The sequence below is a fragment of the Brachyhypopomus gauderio genome, chromosome 8, assembly GCF_052324685.1.
Source record: "Brachyhypopomus gauderio isolate BG-103 chromosome 8, BGAUD_0.2, whole genome shotgun sequence".
NCBI lineage: Eukaryota > Metazoa > Chordata > Actinopteri > Gymnotiformes > Hypopomidae > Brachyhypopomus > Brachyhypopomus gauderio.
The window spans coordinates 679,208-696,851 of record NC_135218.1 but is presented as its reverse complement, the minus strand read 5'-3'; the positions used below and the strand labels follow the sequence as shown (position 1 = coordinate 696,851).

At 36.9% G+C, this 17,644-nt stretch overlaps 1 protein-coding gene across 1 annotated transcript; it reads right to left on the bottom strand.

The window, feature by feature from the left end:
- Positions 1-3,857: 3,857 nt before the first annotated feature.
- Positions 3,858-16,182, bottom strand: LOC143521111 (uncharacterized). The gene is made up of 9 exons (XM_077013676.1): positions 16,119-16,182; positions 14,301-14,340; positions 12,422-12,514; positions 12,186-12,236; positions 11,106-11,931; positions 9,369-9,887; positions 4,535-9,254; positions 4,228-4,290; positions 3,858-3,932 (listed from the first exon to the last, which is right to left on the bottom strand). The coding sequence occupies exons 3-9, from the start codon at positions 12,512-12,514 to the stop codon at positions 3,893-3,895; spliced, it is 6,312 nt and encodes a 2,103-aa protein (XP_076869791.1). The 5' UTR covers positions 14,301-14,340; positions 16,119-16,182; the 3' UTR covers positions 3,858-3,892.
- Positions 16,183-17,644: the final 1,462 nt, after the last annotated feature.

The following is a 17,644-nucleotide window of genomic DNA, read 5'->3' as shown; positions in this document are numbered from 1 at the left end:
TTCTCTATGAGTAACCCAGATACAAACACACAAACTGACGTTTAGCTTCTGTTTTTGAAAACACACACTTTCTCTCTCTCTCTCTCTCTCTCTCTCTCTCTCTCTCTCTCTCTCACACACACACACACACTCACACACACACACACACACACACACACACACACACACACACACAGATATTTAACTTTTTTCTCCATACACATTCACACACAGGACTACAATTATGCTTCATATACACAGTTCTCTAGCCATTTCCAACACACTAACTGATGTTTAGCTTATTTTTGTCATCCAAAGACACACTAAGATAATCTCAGCAAGTGATTTAGATCTATTATCTGAATTGTTTTGCCATTACAATGCTTTGTGACCTTTTGGGCCTTGGTGACTCATATGCCAGTTAAATGGACACTGATACTTCAGAGCACGCTACATGTATTCAAATCCAAGGTTAATTATTTACTCTAAACAATGCTCATATCCTATATGGCCCATGGGCCCCTGCATATCTTCTTGGGATTCAAGACATTTGACATTGGGTGACTTTATTTGCTTAATGTGATTAATGTCAGAACATACACTACCACAAACACACACACACACACACACACACACACACACACACACACACACACACACACACACACACACACACTAAGATAATCTCAGCAAGTGATTTACATCTATTATCTGAATTGTTTTGACATTACAATGTTTTGTGACCTTTTGGGCCTTGGTGACTCATAAACCAGTTAAATGGACACTGATACTTCAGAGCACGCTACATGTTTTCAAATCCAAGGTTAATTATTTACTCTAAACAATGCTCATATCCTATATGGCCCATGGGCCCCTGCATATCTTCTTGAGATTCAAGACATTTGACATTGGGTGACTTTGGGTGACTTTTTGCTTAATGTCAGAACATGAAATAAGAAAATTACTTAAAACATAATACATTTTCAAATAGTGGATTTTATTGCATTTTCTTTGAGACCACTTTTCTGCACTCATTCAATTTTGGATCTTAGGCCACTTATACCTGCTAAATATTTTTTAAATGGACAGCATCGATACATATAATATTCATATTTTTGAAGCTCTTTCATATTTTATCCAATTCTGACAAAAATGCACAAACCCATTCACAATCTCATCCTGAACAAATTTGCCATGTTTCATCCAAATCCAAAGTCTCTTTCACACTCTCACCCACATTCCCCCTCCCATCTCTGTGCCCTAAGTAAACATTGCTCTGGCTACCTAGATCTCTCTGTGTTTCTCTCTCACACAAACACACACACACACACACACACACACACACACACACACACACACACACACACACACACACACACACACACACACACACACACACACACACACCTATATACCTACATGTATGTATAGTTTCTATGTATGCTTATGTATGTATATGTATTAGTATATCTTGTCATAGTTTGAGTACATACACTACCACACACACACACACACACACACACACACATGCCTACTTATAGGTTTAAAATACACACTGCCCTAGCCATGTATACCCATTACTCTTTGACTAAAACACACACACACACACACACACACACACACACACACACACACACACACACACACACACACACACACACACAGATATTTAACATTTTTCTCCAGAAGCATCTTGTCGCGTGTCTTCCATGAATCTTGAGGGATGGTGGGTCAAGCCGAGCCGTACTTGAAGTGCGAAGGGCTCGAGGTGCGGATCGACTCTTGACCATTGCCATTGCCATATTCAAATAAAAGATTATTCACTTTAAACAATGCTCATATTCTATATGTCCCGTGGGCCTCTGCATATCTTCATGAGATTCAAGACATTTAACATTGGGCGACTTTATTTACTTAATGTGATTAATGTCAGAACTTGAAATAAGAAAATTTATTAAAACATAAAATGTTTTCAATGTAAATAGTGGATTTTATTGCATTGTTTTTGAGACCACCTTTCTGCACTCATTCAAGAATAATCTCCATTAGAATAATATAAATCTTCCTTTAATAATCAGCTGGAGTGCCCTATACTGAGTCACAGCAATTAAAATCTATGTCATCTGTCAATGCAATATAAAGTTTTCAATATGTGGTGAAGTGAACACACAAGCTATTCAACATCACATGTGAGTTAACACTGTGATGATACATACAGTTTCAGAATGGATATTAATTGATGTAATAATTAAGTAACATTTGTAGCAGTAAATTCTTCTGTCTTTGAATGGAGCACTTCAAGGTAGTTGAGGAGGGGCCACAGGATTCTTAGGGAGAGCAGTCTTCTTAGGGTGTGGATGTTGATGGTCATCTTAAATTAAGCAGAGATGAGAGAGCATACATCTCAGAACACCTCTGCCTGCTGACTCACGTGGTTTGAGGACCCAGGCATTTATGCCATCAGCACTAGATGCATTTTGTGAACCAACTCTCCTGAAAGATATGAGGACATCAAACACAGACATGGTTATGTACAGCTATCATGGTAGGTTAACTGAATTGATAAATCTGTTTGTCTAGAAAATGAGCACAGAACATGTCAATCTTACCTAATAGTGTAGCAGATACATGTGGATTACAGTTCTGTCCATTTTGTAAACTGTGATTCAGTGTAAGCCAGTCTACATGTTTGATGTCATATCCTTGGTAGATGACAACTTATTACTGTAGCATAAAGGCTCTTGTGAATCAACTCTTCTGAAAGATACATCAGACAAGTACATCAAACACAGACATGGTTATGTACAGCTATCATGGTAGGTTAACTGAATTGATAAATCTGTTTGTCTATAAAATGAGCGCAGAACATGTAAATCTTACCTGATAGTGCAGCAGATACACCTGAATCACAGATGTGTCCACATGTTTGATGTCATATCCTTGGTAGATGACAACTTGTTACTGTAGCATAAAAGCTCTTGTGAGTCAACTCTCCTGAAAGATACATCAGACAAGTACATCAAACACAGACATGGCTAATGTGCAGCTGTCGTGGTAGATTAACTGCACTGACAAATCTGTTTGTCTAGAAAATGAACGCAGAACATGTCAATCTTACCTAATAGTGCAGCAGATACACCTGGATCACAGATCTGTCCATTCTGGTAAACTGTGATTCAGTGCAAGCAAGTCCACATGTTTGATATCATATCCTTGGTAGATGACTTGTTGCTGTAGCACAAGGCTCTTGGAAGATAACAAGTTCTTGCAGTAACATCATCTTAAATCCAGGATTTTTGGTTTAGCACAAGGCTCTTGGATGATAACAAGTTTTTGCAGTAACATCATCTTAAATCCAGAATTTTTGGTTTAGCACAAGGCTCTTGGAAGATAACAAGTTCTTGCAGTAACATCATCTTAAATCCAGGATTTTTGTTTGGCCATGATTAGATGTGAATTTCTCAGACAAGGTTGTCAATTCATAAGATGATGAGTCCTTACATACATGGAGTAATATCTCCGACCATATCTGCTACCTGTTTGAAAATCTGATATGTGTCTTTGATATAGTCCATAAATGTGAGATGTGATCAATTCATTGACAGAATGTGCTACTGATTTTGTTTTTTTATATGAATGATTTTTATCATAAAATAAAAATAACATAACCTAAAATCAATGCTGTGAACCAGTAAATAGGACAGCTTGAGCTCCTTAATCCCTTCAAACATAAACTAAAATAAAATCAAATAAAAATTCACATAACTTAATGAGACACCTTAAGGTCCCTTCCCACAGGGGGTCGTCCAAGTTATTCTACCCCCCTGTATCCCCCTCCCCCCGAATTATGGACTTTTTTTTGTAATACCTATTACTTCTTATTATTGCTTAGTTGTTATTCTTGTACCTCTTATTAAAAGTTATTCGACTGTATAGCTGTTAAGTACCTGAAACTGAACATTAATAAAAACAGGTCAATACAAGACACTCATGGCAACTGAAATATGTTGGCATCACAGAAACTCTTATATCTTCTGTAGAAATATCTTTGATATATATATGATCAATCAATGTGCCATATTCAGAGGTTGCTTCTCTTACAAGTTGAGTAAACCCATGGAGTTGCATAGTATTGCTAATTGTATTTGTTACAAAAAGATTTTCATTGAAATCTCCCATGATAACTTTTCCTCCTGGGTAATTGTTAATATGAGAAATTAAATTTAGAAGATTATGTTGGAATCTTACCAGACTGTATGAAGGGGGTCTGTACAGAACTGCCACTGTTGTATTGAGCTTTGGTAGGATGACCTGTAGGCACTCAATATTCATACATGGTAAATTGACAACTTGACAATCAGTACGCTGTTTATAATATACACCAACACCACCATGTTGTTGCTCTTTCAGGTCAGCAAATATTGCCTGACTAGTGTCATATGAATGACATCTTGGGTGATTACAAAATGAAAATTCAGACAGTTCTATGTCAGCATTACAATAATGTGACTTTAACCAGGTTTCTGTTAGACAAATCATGTCAGCGTCCATGTACCTTTGATCATGTCTTACATCTTCCATATGGCATGTTAGTCCTTCAATGTTGTGCAGAAGAATCTTGTATGAAACTGGAGATGGTGATACTTCTTTCACTGGTTCAATAAATAAAGGCATGTTTTGTAATGACTCCTCAATGTCTGCTTTTGCATAAATAGCACTCTCTTTGAAGTCTTTTATCTTAAGGCCTTCCAAAGATGTTACACGGCTTAATGCTACATATGCTTGTCCTGCTGCAAATATCTTTTTAAGTGAAACAACTGCCTTTTCCACAGTAAGACCTTGTACTTTGTGAACAGTGCAAGCCCAGGCTAATTTCAGGGGAAACTGACGGCGCATTCCACCACTTTTTGTCACCCTTTCTTCCTCTGGTACAATTGGTGTGGCTTTTTCAAATCCTGGTTTTAAACAAGGATGTTTTGCTCTTAATTTATGTCCTATTCTTTCATTTTCAAATGTGACATATATTTTGGCTGGAAAGTCATCTTCAGAATCAAAACACACTTCAGCAACTGTACCAAATGCACCGTTTACAAGTCCGTCTGTCACATCAATGTTTTTAAGAAGCATAACACGAGCATTTACAGCGATATGAAGAGATTCTGGTAAAGACGTGTGGGTAGTATGAACATGATGTCCATGCATTTTTTCCAGCCGACCTGTTTTTGCAACCCTTTCAAAGTCCTGTGCATGAATGATACTAATATCTGCACATACGTTCTTCAACATGTTTGCATTGTGAAGATCCACTTCAGCATTTGTGGCATAAATATACAGAGCAGTACTGTCCAGTTCATCACCTGTTTCACATAGTTTCAACATGTTCACATCATGTTCTGACAAATTATCTTGTCTTTTGCGTTGTCTTAACCGACTGAGTAACTGAGCAAACTCCATGTTTTTTTGTCTCATGATTTGTGACAGCTCAACCAAGGCAAAGTGGTTCTGCCATAGATTTACACCTTTAGGTTCAGTGTATAGAGACTTTCCTTTCACAGGAGAAAGTTGATAGAAATCTCCAACTGCAATTATAGACACATTTCCAAAAGCAGAATAATCCCCTGGTTGTTTAATTTGTCTCAATCTGCCATGGATGTAGGCTAACAGTTTATGATCAACCATTGAGATTTCATCAATAATGACTATTTGTAGATTTCCCAATTTAGCTCTCAGTGAATTTATTTTCTCATCTCCGAGCGGTTGATAAGGCAGCGTTACGTCAGTTCCTATAGAGAAACAGTTGTGTATTGTTGCAGCGTCTATGTTAAATGCGCTTACACCAGTTGGAGCTGTTATTAACACATGCGTCTCATCTGGATTATCTGACAATCGTGACAGGATGCGACATGATTCGTAGTATATTGCTTTGATTAACATGGATTTTCCAACACCACCTGGACCACATATAAATACATGAAATGGCTGAGGGTTTTTACCAAGTGTCTTTTCTAAACACCAATGTCGAATTTTGTAAAATATTTCAGACTGTTGTTCGTTCAGTGAACGAAGCACGTACATTGCTTCCTCTTTTCGCATACCTTGCTCTTTTCGTATAGCACAGCGTGGTTCAGTTGGTAATAAATCAGGTATGTCAGCAGCAGAAATATTTTGCTCTGTTTCATCAGTAGCATTTTCTTTTCTGTGAAGACATTCTAAACGTTCACGTTCATTCTCTGGACAGATCTCTGCCCAAGCATCTTCCACTGGACCGTTTCTCTTTAACTGTTCTTCAGCTTCATCTATTGTGTCAGCGTCTTTCTCGAAAAATGACATATTTAAGTCTACTATTGTTTTGACTGATTGGACTTCTTCATCAGAATATTTGACAAACCCAGTCTTATAAAAATCCTCATAAGTGTTGAAAGTTGGTGGCTTGAGTTGACAATCCAAATAATGAGGCAAAAACAATTGCAAAATACTTTGATAATGCTTCTCTGGATGTTTTGTGGGTGAAAAGCGAGCGTATCGCACAACAGCAGCTTCTGTACGTGTCCGTTTCTTTATAAATCCTAAGTTTTTGTCCAACTTTATGGCATCACGAGCTGAACTTTCTGATTTTGACAATATTCTGTATTCTGATGTGAAACTGGCTAAACACATCTGGGAAAATTCTTCTGTTTTGGGTCTACATTTGTATCTGTCTGTGATGCTGTTCATCCATATATTTTGATTATCGTCATTGTCATATTCAGCTCGCGTTTGTATTACGTGAAGTGGAAGACTCATTCTCACTACATTGTCACCGGTGGGAATAAACTGCACTTTGCGAGATGCTTCTTTCAGTTTCATGTTTGTAAGACGATATACACTTTCCTGAGCGGAAACCTCTCGATTGTGCAAAAATACACTGCCGACTTTCCGTAAAGCCTGTTTAGCGTCAACATTGCCTTGTTCTGTGGCTTCTTTCTGAGTACGTGACAAAAGCAATCCCATCTCTCTCTCAGCTTTGGAAATGTAAGAGATGATATACACAATGCAGGAATATGCATCAACTACAAACTGAATGTCCATATTTGCATTCCAACAACGCAAAAGATCTCTGTTGTATTGGTTTACCCATATGTCACCTGGTTTTCTCTTTAGGACAAAAGTAGTTTTTCGGGACATTCGTATGTAAGCAGCTTCAAATATTTCTTGACTTATACCAATTGAAGCAAATAACTCCTCAGTAGAGTTAAAGATGGCATCTGTGTTCAATAAAGCATCCTTTACTTTTTTCATAATCGCTTCTGCTACATCCCTTTCCATTGAAGGCATGTTATTACCAGTGACTAATTGCACATAATTGGCATTTTTATCATCAGTGTCTTTTTCAGTGTTTTCAATTTTACGTCTTGAGATAAATGTTCTGGTACTTGGAGGGCGTGGAAAGTTGAACCGACAAGCTGTCCCCCTTTTTTTGCATGATTTGGAATGCCTTTTGCTGTGTTGTTGTACACTGGAAACAATTTCGTGCATTTCTTTGTCATCCTCCGATGGCTTTTCACATGTCACATAATGATCTACAAATGACACAACTTCATCATCATCATTTTTGTCAACTTGAGGTGCATCTTTGACCCAAAACAAGCAGTGAGTGTGAGGTGAGCCACGCTGTTGAAATTCAACTCTGTAAAAGTAATCAACAATTTCCCCAATCGGTTGGGCTTCAGACATGATCACATCTTTAAGGAAGGAGTGGAATCGATGTTCAAACATCCTGGCTGCTGTGACAGGGTTAGTTTTTAATAGAGCACATCTTTCTGACCAGTCTAGATCATCAGTAGAAGTTTCTCTCCCCTCTTGTTTGAGAATGGTTTTTAATAATTCTGGCCAACGCAGATCAGCAGATGAAAATGAGCAAAACCATGTGGGAATACCCAGTTGTCGTACCATTGCAAACAGGTCTTTTTGAACACTTTGCCAGAAAGGAGGTGTGCCACGAATAGGTCTTAAGAATTTATACCCTTCATCAAAATTAAAAATGTTTTGTAAGGCTTCTCTGTTTGTCAACATTTCTGAGGTAATCAAAGGTTTGTTGTGTGTATCATGTCCTTTTCTCAATGCAATAGACACATTTGATATGATCTGATTTAACTCAGACAAATATTGACCATAAAAAATATAGTCCAAGTTCTTTGCAAAACGTCCGTCTGCGTTGAGTATTCTGGTGTTCAAGTATCTGCTCAGTGTAAGTTTCTCTTTTCTGTGGTCATGAAAAGTACCCACACCATTTGGAAATAGAACTGGAAAACACTTCGCCTCATTTGAATGATCGTTCAAGAGCCTTACAGGATTATTACCTTCTGCAGGTGCCACAGACATTATGCCATCAAAGTGCTGATCCAATAGCTCTTGTGCAATATCAACAGGTTGTAAACAGGTATCCATAAACATACCGTGCTGTTGTCTGTCGTGCAAGGTTTCATCTATATCCACATCTTCAGATTCATTATTGTCCTCAATGTTTTCCTCATCAACATGCTGTGTACATGTGTCATCAGGCTCTTGTGTTTCATGTTCAGTTTTATTTAGTGGATTTACCCAGTCATCATTAAACTCCACATCTCTGTAAAAGTCATTATGTTCTTTTAGGTAAAATAAAGCATCCTTTATCTTTTCTGAATTTACAAATTTGTACTCATAGTGCCCCTTGTAAGTCAATTTCCGCTTTAGTTTTATGCGAATCATAAAATCTACATTTTCTGATCTTGGTAGGACTTCAGTCACGTCAGTAATGTTAGATGGAACACACACAACAGGTCCATGAACACCATTCTGTCCACCTTTTGGTAAAGACACAAGTCTCATGAATGGAATATTCATCCCAATCAGATGTTGTTCAAGTGAGTTTAGATTCTGTAGTTCAGCAGGAATTGGTTCTAGTGCAAGATTGTTCATAACACTTTCTTCTGGCATTTTCCCATTAAGAATCTTTCTGTGACATGTGTAGCAAATCCACAGTGATCCAGCAGGGCCAGTTTTAATGTTGCACTCTTGATCACAGACACGAATACATTTATGTAAGTATGTTTCAGTAATACATCTCTCTGCTATGGATGGAACCATCTGGGCTTTGTTGAGATATGTATCTTTTTTGCATTTTATGACTTGATGTTTGAACAGTGTCCGATGGCATACTGAACACACATATTCAGGACCTGTACTTATTTTCTTTTTGAATTCTTCAAATACATAGTTAATGTCTTTCTGTTTATTTTTTTCTGCCATGTGCCTTTCTTTACTTCTGATTTTCATAGCATTAGCATAGCAGTTGTCAGTTTTATATCTCTCTAGAGTACATTGTTTCTTAGCTGCTTGATGCTGTGGATCAGTATGATAAGCTTCAAAACTCTGTCTTTTTATAGCCTCTCTGTGATGTTCATTTGTAGAATATTTATTAATACTGAATTGTTTTACATGTTCCCTGTGTTCCATGTCTGTGGCATATTTGTTTACACTTGCTTGTTTAACTTTTCCTCTGTGTTCCATATCAGTTGCATATTTGTTTACACTTACTTGTTTAACTTTTCCTCTGTGTTCCATATCAGTTGCATATTTGTTTACACTTACTTGTTTAACTTTTCCTCTGTGTTCCATGTCAGTAGCATATTTGTTCACACTTGCTTGTTTAATTTTTTCTCTGTGTTCCATGTCAGTAGCATATTTCTTTATGCTTATGTTTTTCTTGTGTTCTTTGTATTGCACATTAGTTGCGTATTGAACACTGCTCCGTGTTTTCACATGTTCTCTGTATATTTCATTTTCACGGTATCGTTTCAGCATTCTCTGAGTCTTTTCCTCAGTTTTCTTTTTTCCCCTTTGTTGTTTGATTCTCTGTTTCTGAAGTTCAGAACGACTCAACGTAGTTTCTGATTTTCGGTCACACCCCAGTAAGCACAATGCGGCGCAAGTCTCTCCATCAGGCACTTTAACACATGTGACTACTTCATAATGAAACTCGCTACAAAGTTTGAGATAAATTCCCGCATCTTGATTGCAGGTGCTACACGATGAATATTTTAGCCAGGAATTTCTAGTGTATGTAAAAATATCCATAGCTAAAAGATTAGCTGCTGCTTGTATTTCAACTTCAGTGGCCCATGTTCCTACGTATTTCATTCGCGAAGTAGTAATGTAATTTGCAACAGAAGAATACCCTTGGCGAAGACAATTAATGTATTTAGATTGGTTTCCTTCTATATGTGCAGTCACAGCTCGCCGGATTTTTATGTGCTCTTTCTCGCTTCCGCTAATTGCGAATGCCAGTGATCTAAAAAAGCAGTTTCCGTCACCGACGATAGCTTGAGTTTGACAAGGTTCACCCATGGGCACAGGCACAGTTACGTCTACACGAGCATGATCGATATACACAATGTTATGTCTTAAACACAAGGTCTTCTGCTGTTTTACTGTCAGTGGACAAAACTGAAAGTTTTCATGGTGTGTATCGCCGATCAGCACGTCACTGTCATTTCTCACGGATATATCGGCATGGTTCACATGTTTTATTCGTTTTTCGACATGCAAGTCTGGTCCTCCTTTAATATGGGAATTATTTTCAGCTGCTTTACGTTTACTTTGCTCGTTTCCTTTGCTACAGTGTTGTGAACTATCAAATGCATCACCTTTATTGATTTCATGTTCATTTGTGTTACGATTTAGTTTTTGCACACTGCTGTAGAGCTCTCGGTCTGCAGTGACAGTCAGACCACCTTTCGGTTTCCTGTTCTGGCTTTGTGTTTCACTCAACACACCTTTAACAAGCCCACTTCTGCCGCTATTCACATGCTTAGCTGAAAGGTTTGTGTCTATGCTATATTCGCTAACATTTTCGTATGTCAGTGCGTCGATATATAGCAATTCTCTGTTGCATGCTCCGTCATCTCCTGTTGTACTTTCACAAACATCTGTAGTTCCAGATAAATGGTTACATTTAAAGTTTTCCGTCATCACAATTATGTCATTTACAGTGACGACAACACCCGTTATTTCAAACGGCATTCCTTCTGCATATAATGAGAGACCAAGTATTGTTACATGGTTTAGAAGAGACTGCATAGTAGCATGGTACGCCACTAAACTTTTACCTGAGTTTGTATCTTCACCATGTGCGTTACGTGAATGCGAGTCAATAAGTACATACCACGAATCCTGTTTAATCATACAACATGTGTTGAATTTTACTGTGAATAAACAAGCATCAAATCGGGAGAAAACTTTGACCAACGCTTCATCATGTGACATGTAGACATTTTGCATTTCTCCATACTCGTGAACACCAAATTGACCTACAAACATTTCATCACTATAGTTTAAATCAAAAGTGCGAGTATGAAACTCAAGTTGTGTAGGCAAGTCTGCAATAAACAGGTAACCAGAAGGATCATGAATTCTTCCTTCATCTCTAAACATGCTGTACAGTTTATCCCCATTCAGGAGGATGCCATCCAGGTCAGCTGTAGTCCATGTCAGCACATTCTTCACTTTGGACATCATTATTGCCGTTACACTGTTAGCTACACACTGCTTATTACCATTAATTCCAAACTTGGGATGTCCTTGATGAAAAGAGCCCCTCAACATCTTGACCTTGGGAGAGTTAACACAAACATTTACAGTAGTACCACAAACCAGTGGGACAGGTTTATGAAATACGGTTGATGCAGGTATTTGACAAGCCATTGGGGCAGGTATTTGACAAGCCATTGGGGCAGGTATTTGACAAGCCATTGGGGCAAGGTGTTCATGAGCTTTTTTTTGAAGAGGTAGCACAACCTCAGGTATTTGATGAGCTTTTTTTTGAAGAGGTAGCACAACCTCAGGTATTTGATGAGCTTTTTTTTGAAGAGGTAGCACAACCCCTGAAGATCGGTTCTTGCATCTCCCATCAACACAAGCATTACCAGCCGGCACCTAATGAAAAAAAGATACAGAAAGAGAGGGAGAAACAATTCAGCTAAAATAACCAACTTGAAGGAATGTTTGGATGACCAATACTCAATGTAGAAGCATAACAAATGCACAAGTAACTGCTAGAAACTGCTTGAATCAGTTACAACTTATTCAGTAAAATCTAAAAGTGTGCAAACCAATCTGTTGCTCCTCCATTCTAAACCTAACTTATCAAATTTTATTTTGCAAAAACAAAGAATTTCAGGCACCACCACCTTAGGAGACACCTCTGGATCAAGTACACCATCACCCACAGCAGCTGGCATCTAAAAAACAAAACATGTATTCATATATTTGTTAATAGCTTATACTGCATCAAACTGACATTAACCTTACCAATTATGATTACATACATGCACAATAGTTCTAATTTCTGTATAAAGTTGGTATCCTTACCATGTTAACCTCCTATGTTTAAATATGTTAGCAACAATCATTTTGGCTAACTCACTTGATGGTCAACTGGTACTACACAGGCAGCACTCTGCAAAGCCTTTCGTCTTTTTGCTGCTGCCGAACGCAGAGAAGCTTTTGTTCGTGGCATCTGAAAAGGGATACAATTACACATGCCTAGATGAGCATTAAACATTTATGCACATGAAAATCAGTTACAGATATGCTCAACATATTGAGAGGATTATGACACGTATACAAACAAAATGTTTACGACTATGCATGTTTTAAGTCCGCTTTTGAATTTACCTTCCCTCGAACACACACACACATCATTACTAGTATTGCTGTAAGCACTGCTAGTGTGGCACTTTGCTCAAAGTATATTAAATAGTATAAACATGATATACTAAGCAGCACATCACCACTTGCTTTATTATTAGCACAACAGCTGGATGATTTGGTTTTGTGCCCTTGTGCTTTACCATTTAACAGATGTAAAACAGATTAATGTTCCCAGTACTATTCTGTACTGATGTGCCATATCAGAACATACATACAAATACTGTTCAAAAAACATTCCACCACTACCATACATATATACTGTACTAGAACGACATTTTAGCTACATGGTTAAAATTATGTTTGTGTGTGAGAAGAATGTTCATCCAGCAGGTCTTCATCCAAGACATTCTTGCTTCATCCATGGCACATCAGCTGTGTGATTCTGCTGTGTGTACTCAACATGTGCTTTACCACTTAACAACTGTTGTACATCAGACACAAAGAACCTTCTTAGCCTAAACAAAATAAATTGGACTGCTTTTCTGTAATGCCATACTTAAATACAAATATAAAGAACAAATGACTATATATTCATAAACTTTCTAAGAGAAGCAAATATGCATAATTTTGCAAAAGACGCTTCTGTAGTGCCTATCATGTACTTGGTAACATACACAACACATTAAAAAAAGACTAAAGAGTAAACATTTCTAATACCACATTTTTTACACATCTTAACTAAGATAACATCACCTGTTAGCAATGGAATAGGTCAAACATTTTCGCTGAACACTACGCACATCAGCAAATACATTACTAAAAAATATGTATTGCAATATGACATTTTAACAGTGTGTCTAAAGTTTTTTATAGTTTAAATTAAGCCAATGTGCTGATGTTTATTAACCTTTACATTCTGATCTATTAACGGTGAGTGGCCATTAAGTACAGCAGTATACCATCACTTACTCAAAAGTTAACAAAATTAGACTTTTAAATTACGTAGTTAAATTTGTGTGTAATGCATCTTCATCCAGCAGTTCTTCATCCAAGACATTCTTGCTTCATCCTTGGCACATCAGCTGTGTGATTCTGCTGTGTGTACTCAACATGTGCTTTACCACTTAACAGCTGTTGTACATCAGACACAATTAACCTTTTTACTCAGAGTAAAAACTAAGCATCCATGTTGTTTAATGATATTTGATTTACTTTAAGTACACATTACTGTGAAAATTGTACCTAATAGTTGCCTTTGTTTCAACAGTGTCCCAACACAGCACTGTTTAAAGAAATCCTAGCTACAATAGGACGATTACAACTCTACATCAGTGTCACTTCATATGCTCAATGATATTGCATAAAGTACAACAGTGACACTATGGACCACAGAGCTGAAGCAATTACTCTTAATTAAAATTATTTTCACTGCATGTTTTATATCTATACATCAAAATATGAATGCGTTGTTAGGATCAAATTACTCACTCAATAAATTATACTATAAATTATATAGTATATATATTATAAATTATATATTTATATACTCTTGGATATAATAAAATGTGTGTAAAGCTACATTTCTAGAAGTATACAGCTACAATAATTAACCATATATGGTAATACACAAACATAATACATAGGTTACATACCTTTTACTTCTTCCAATATTCTTTCACAAACAGGACATTTCTGAAAATTCAGAGGCAATGCGTATAATGATCAGTTATAAAGCAACAAGTGTACCTACGTGCACAATTGTAACTGTATGGACTAAATTAAGATTTCTGTACATAACTCAAATACTTCTTCCTGTCATATGCCATACATGTCAATACTTCTGTCATTTATCCATTGCATACATTCTAGCGTATGAACACGTAATTTAAAAGCAAGTACAAGTGCTCTTCACACTACACACTTTTTAGGCATATGCACAAACACTGACCACTCACCCTTGCACTTTATACACTAAACCATGTTAGCTAACATTTTATACCAAACCTAACAATTATTTTTGATATTGCTATGAACTCGTACACTTCTTTAAACCAGCCTTTGTACTTTCACTAACAAATTAATGTAGATGATTTTAGACAGCTGAAACATTTTAGAAAATGTCCTTACAAAACAAAAACATACACACAGCATGACTAAACCATTCCTACAAACCCCAACATGGTAACTGTTGAGCAAACAAACTTTTCAAATAAATTCACTGGATGTTGAAACATTACTCCTTAGCTACTGGCATAGCCTTAATGTAGTCATGTCTAAGTATATATTAAAAATAACTGCCTACAGTATACTACACAAACTACACAAATTGTCTCAGGAAGTACTTCATACTTTTTGCCATATTAGCGAACATTTTAAACAAAACCAAAATTACTTTTACAATATGAAGTTATGCATTTCATTAAACCAGCATAAATATTTTGCCTGAAACATTAATAACTGCATGTGATTTTCAGACATCTGAAAGCTGGAATAGATTTAGAACATGCAAATCACTTAAAAATCAAACTATGTAAAGCAACGCTCCAGCCAGCACAATACATGGATAGACTGTTTTACGTATTTACATATTTTACCTCCTATGCACGTCAGTGTTCATTGTACTGAAAATGTATTGCTGCTACTTAACGTAACGGACATTCACATCCTGCCCCATGTAGATAGTTAGCTTAGCTACAACATGTTTAGCGTGCGCCATCTTGGTTGACGTTATAACTATAACTCAGCAACTTGAGATGCTGTGACTCAGCAACACAGCGATTACGACACTTGCAAAAACAATGGCTATTTTAGCAACAAAAACACTTATTCACATATATACGTTGCCTTCACTACGGTGACGTTACTTTTCGATAAACGTTTTTATGCATTAAATATACACCTTCATTAGGACACATGCGCAAAACATTACACGAAACGAAATAACCCGCTTCTAATTGAAGTACATGCAACCTGAAATGATTAGTTTTGTTGACTTTTGTAAATGTAAACATACTGTATATTTTTTATTGCACGACAGTTATCACTATTTAGGAGGCCGTCTGAACAACTGGCACTAGTTTTCACAATGGCGAACTCGCTAGTTTCATAAGTACTCAACTACGTGAATGGAGCATGTTAAATCATTACTATATAACCTGACACGTACTTTCTAACATCTGCTTTCATTATTTCTTTAGATCATTGTCTCCGTCACTAAAACTAAACGGTTTACTTCATCACAAACAATGGAATTACTCTTAACAATTTCAACAAAACTTTTCAGACAATGCTCAAATCTGACACGCTACCTTGATAAACCACGCGGACGGAGCCTGTTAAAGCATTTAAATATATACTTTTTAAATTTAGTTCATTTTGTCCCTTAATACATTTTATCTAAACACAGTTCGTTTAATCGCAAACACGACACATTTTTACAAAACTCTCAAATCTTAAATTAGCATACTTACAGCGCGCAGGATATATCGGACTACCTCACCAACGACAAGAAGATACTAGCAGGTTTCCCACCCCCACCGTGCTCAGGCTGCGTGCTGGACGTGGGCGTTCCTTACCGTACAGGTCACAGGTGGAGTAATCAATCTGATGATTCTTTTAGGATCCTTCGTTTTTATTTGACATGCCTTTTCCTGTTACATACAATATATACCTCAAAAACATTTGCTATTTTCACATTTATCATGAATTCTGTGTTTAGTTTAATATGTACATTTCTCATGCTATCCAGTCACAGAGTGAACTATATCATTGCGTTTACACGGTAATCGATTGCACTTCTTATGAAGACCCGAGTAGGCTACATACAAACTTTCTTGGCATGAAAAGCTTGGGACTGTTAAATTCAACGTCGTTTCTAAACTGTAACATTATGAACACTAAAACGAATCCATATATAAATACAATATATACATTGAAAATTAAATATTACTTTGTTAAAATCGTATCAGATCATCTCAGACATTTATGTTGACTATAAAAAAGTAAGATTAATGTTTTGCTCATCTGAATAATTATTACATACTTGACAGAAGCAAACAGAAATAGGCTATTGTAACAATAACCAGAAATATCTGAAACACTACAACCCATGGGCTCTCCCTCCCCATCTCTCTCCTTCACATGCACTCACAAAAACAAAGGCCTCTCTGGCCTATAGGTTTCACATACACACTAATTCTAGCCATTACTACCAATTACCCAGTGACTAATATACAGATATTTAGCTTCTTTTTTTCCCACACACCCTCACACAGGACTTCCTATATGCTTCATATACACATTTCTCTAGCCACTTCCAACACACTAACTGATATTTAGCTTCATTTTTTCCATCCACACTCTCAACACATGCCCTCTATACATCCTGACATGACATGAGAGGACAGAGATATGTAATTCACATTTCACACACAACCTCTATATAACTGCATGCTTTACTTATCATCAAAGTCTTGTTAGATACACATTCCTAGTGGCCTCCCTACTATGGGCACAACAGTGAGAACATGTCAGAGTAGGGATGAGAACATCATGAACAGGCAAAGATAAGAATATTTGTGTTATTTTATTGTATAGTAAGCCATCACTCTTTGGTTTGTTTGAGATTCACATGTGACAGATTTTGTCAGCTAAATGAAAAGGGTTAAAGAGTGGTGTTTAGATGTGGGGCACTAACCAGATCTCTCCTGCTGCTATGTTCACAACTTCTGACAAATTCAGCCAAAGGTATATTTGTCTAGGCCCCTGAGTCAGTGTGTCAGTGCTTTTAAGCTAATCTCAGCATGTGATTTAGTTGTATGATCTGAATCATTTTGCCAATATCTTCCACACTGTATGGCCTAGAAACAAAATTCTTCTTCTGTTCTTGGCTCAAGCCAAGATATACTGCTTACATCAACACACAAACACACATACACACAAAGCTAATCACAGCATGTGATTTACTTGTATCTGAATCATTTTGCCAATTGTTTGA

Coding starts and splice junctions, on each gene's coding strand:
- LOC143521111 (XM_077013676.1), bottom strand. CDS start 12,514: ATGCCACGAACAAAAGCTTCTCTGCGTTCGGCAGCAGCAAAAAGACGA. Junction 12,237..12,421: donor TAGTACCAGTTGACCATCAA/GTGAGTTAGCCA, acceptor TTTGTTTTTTAG/ATGCCAGCTGCTGTGGGTGA. Junction 4,291..4,534: donor GATGTAAGACATGATCAAAG/GTACATGGACGC, acceptor GAGTGCCTACAG/GTCATCCTACCAAAGCTCAA.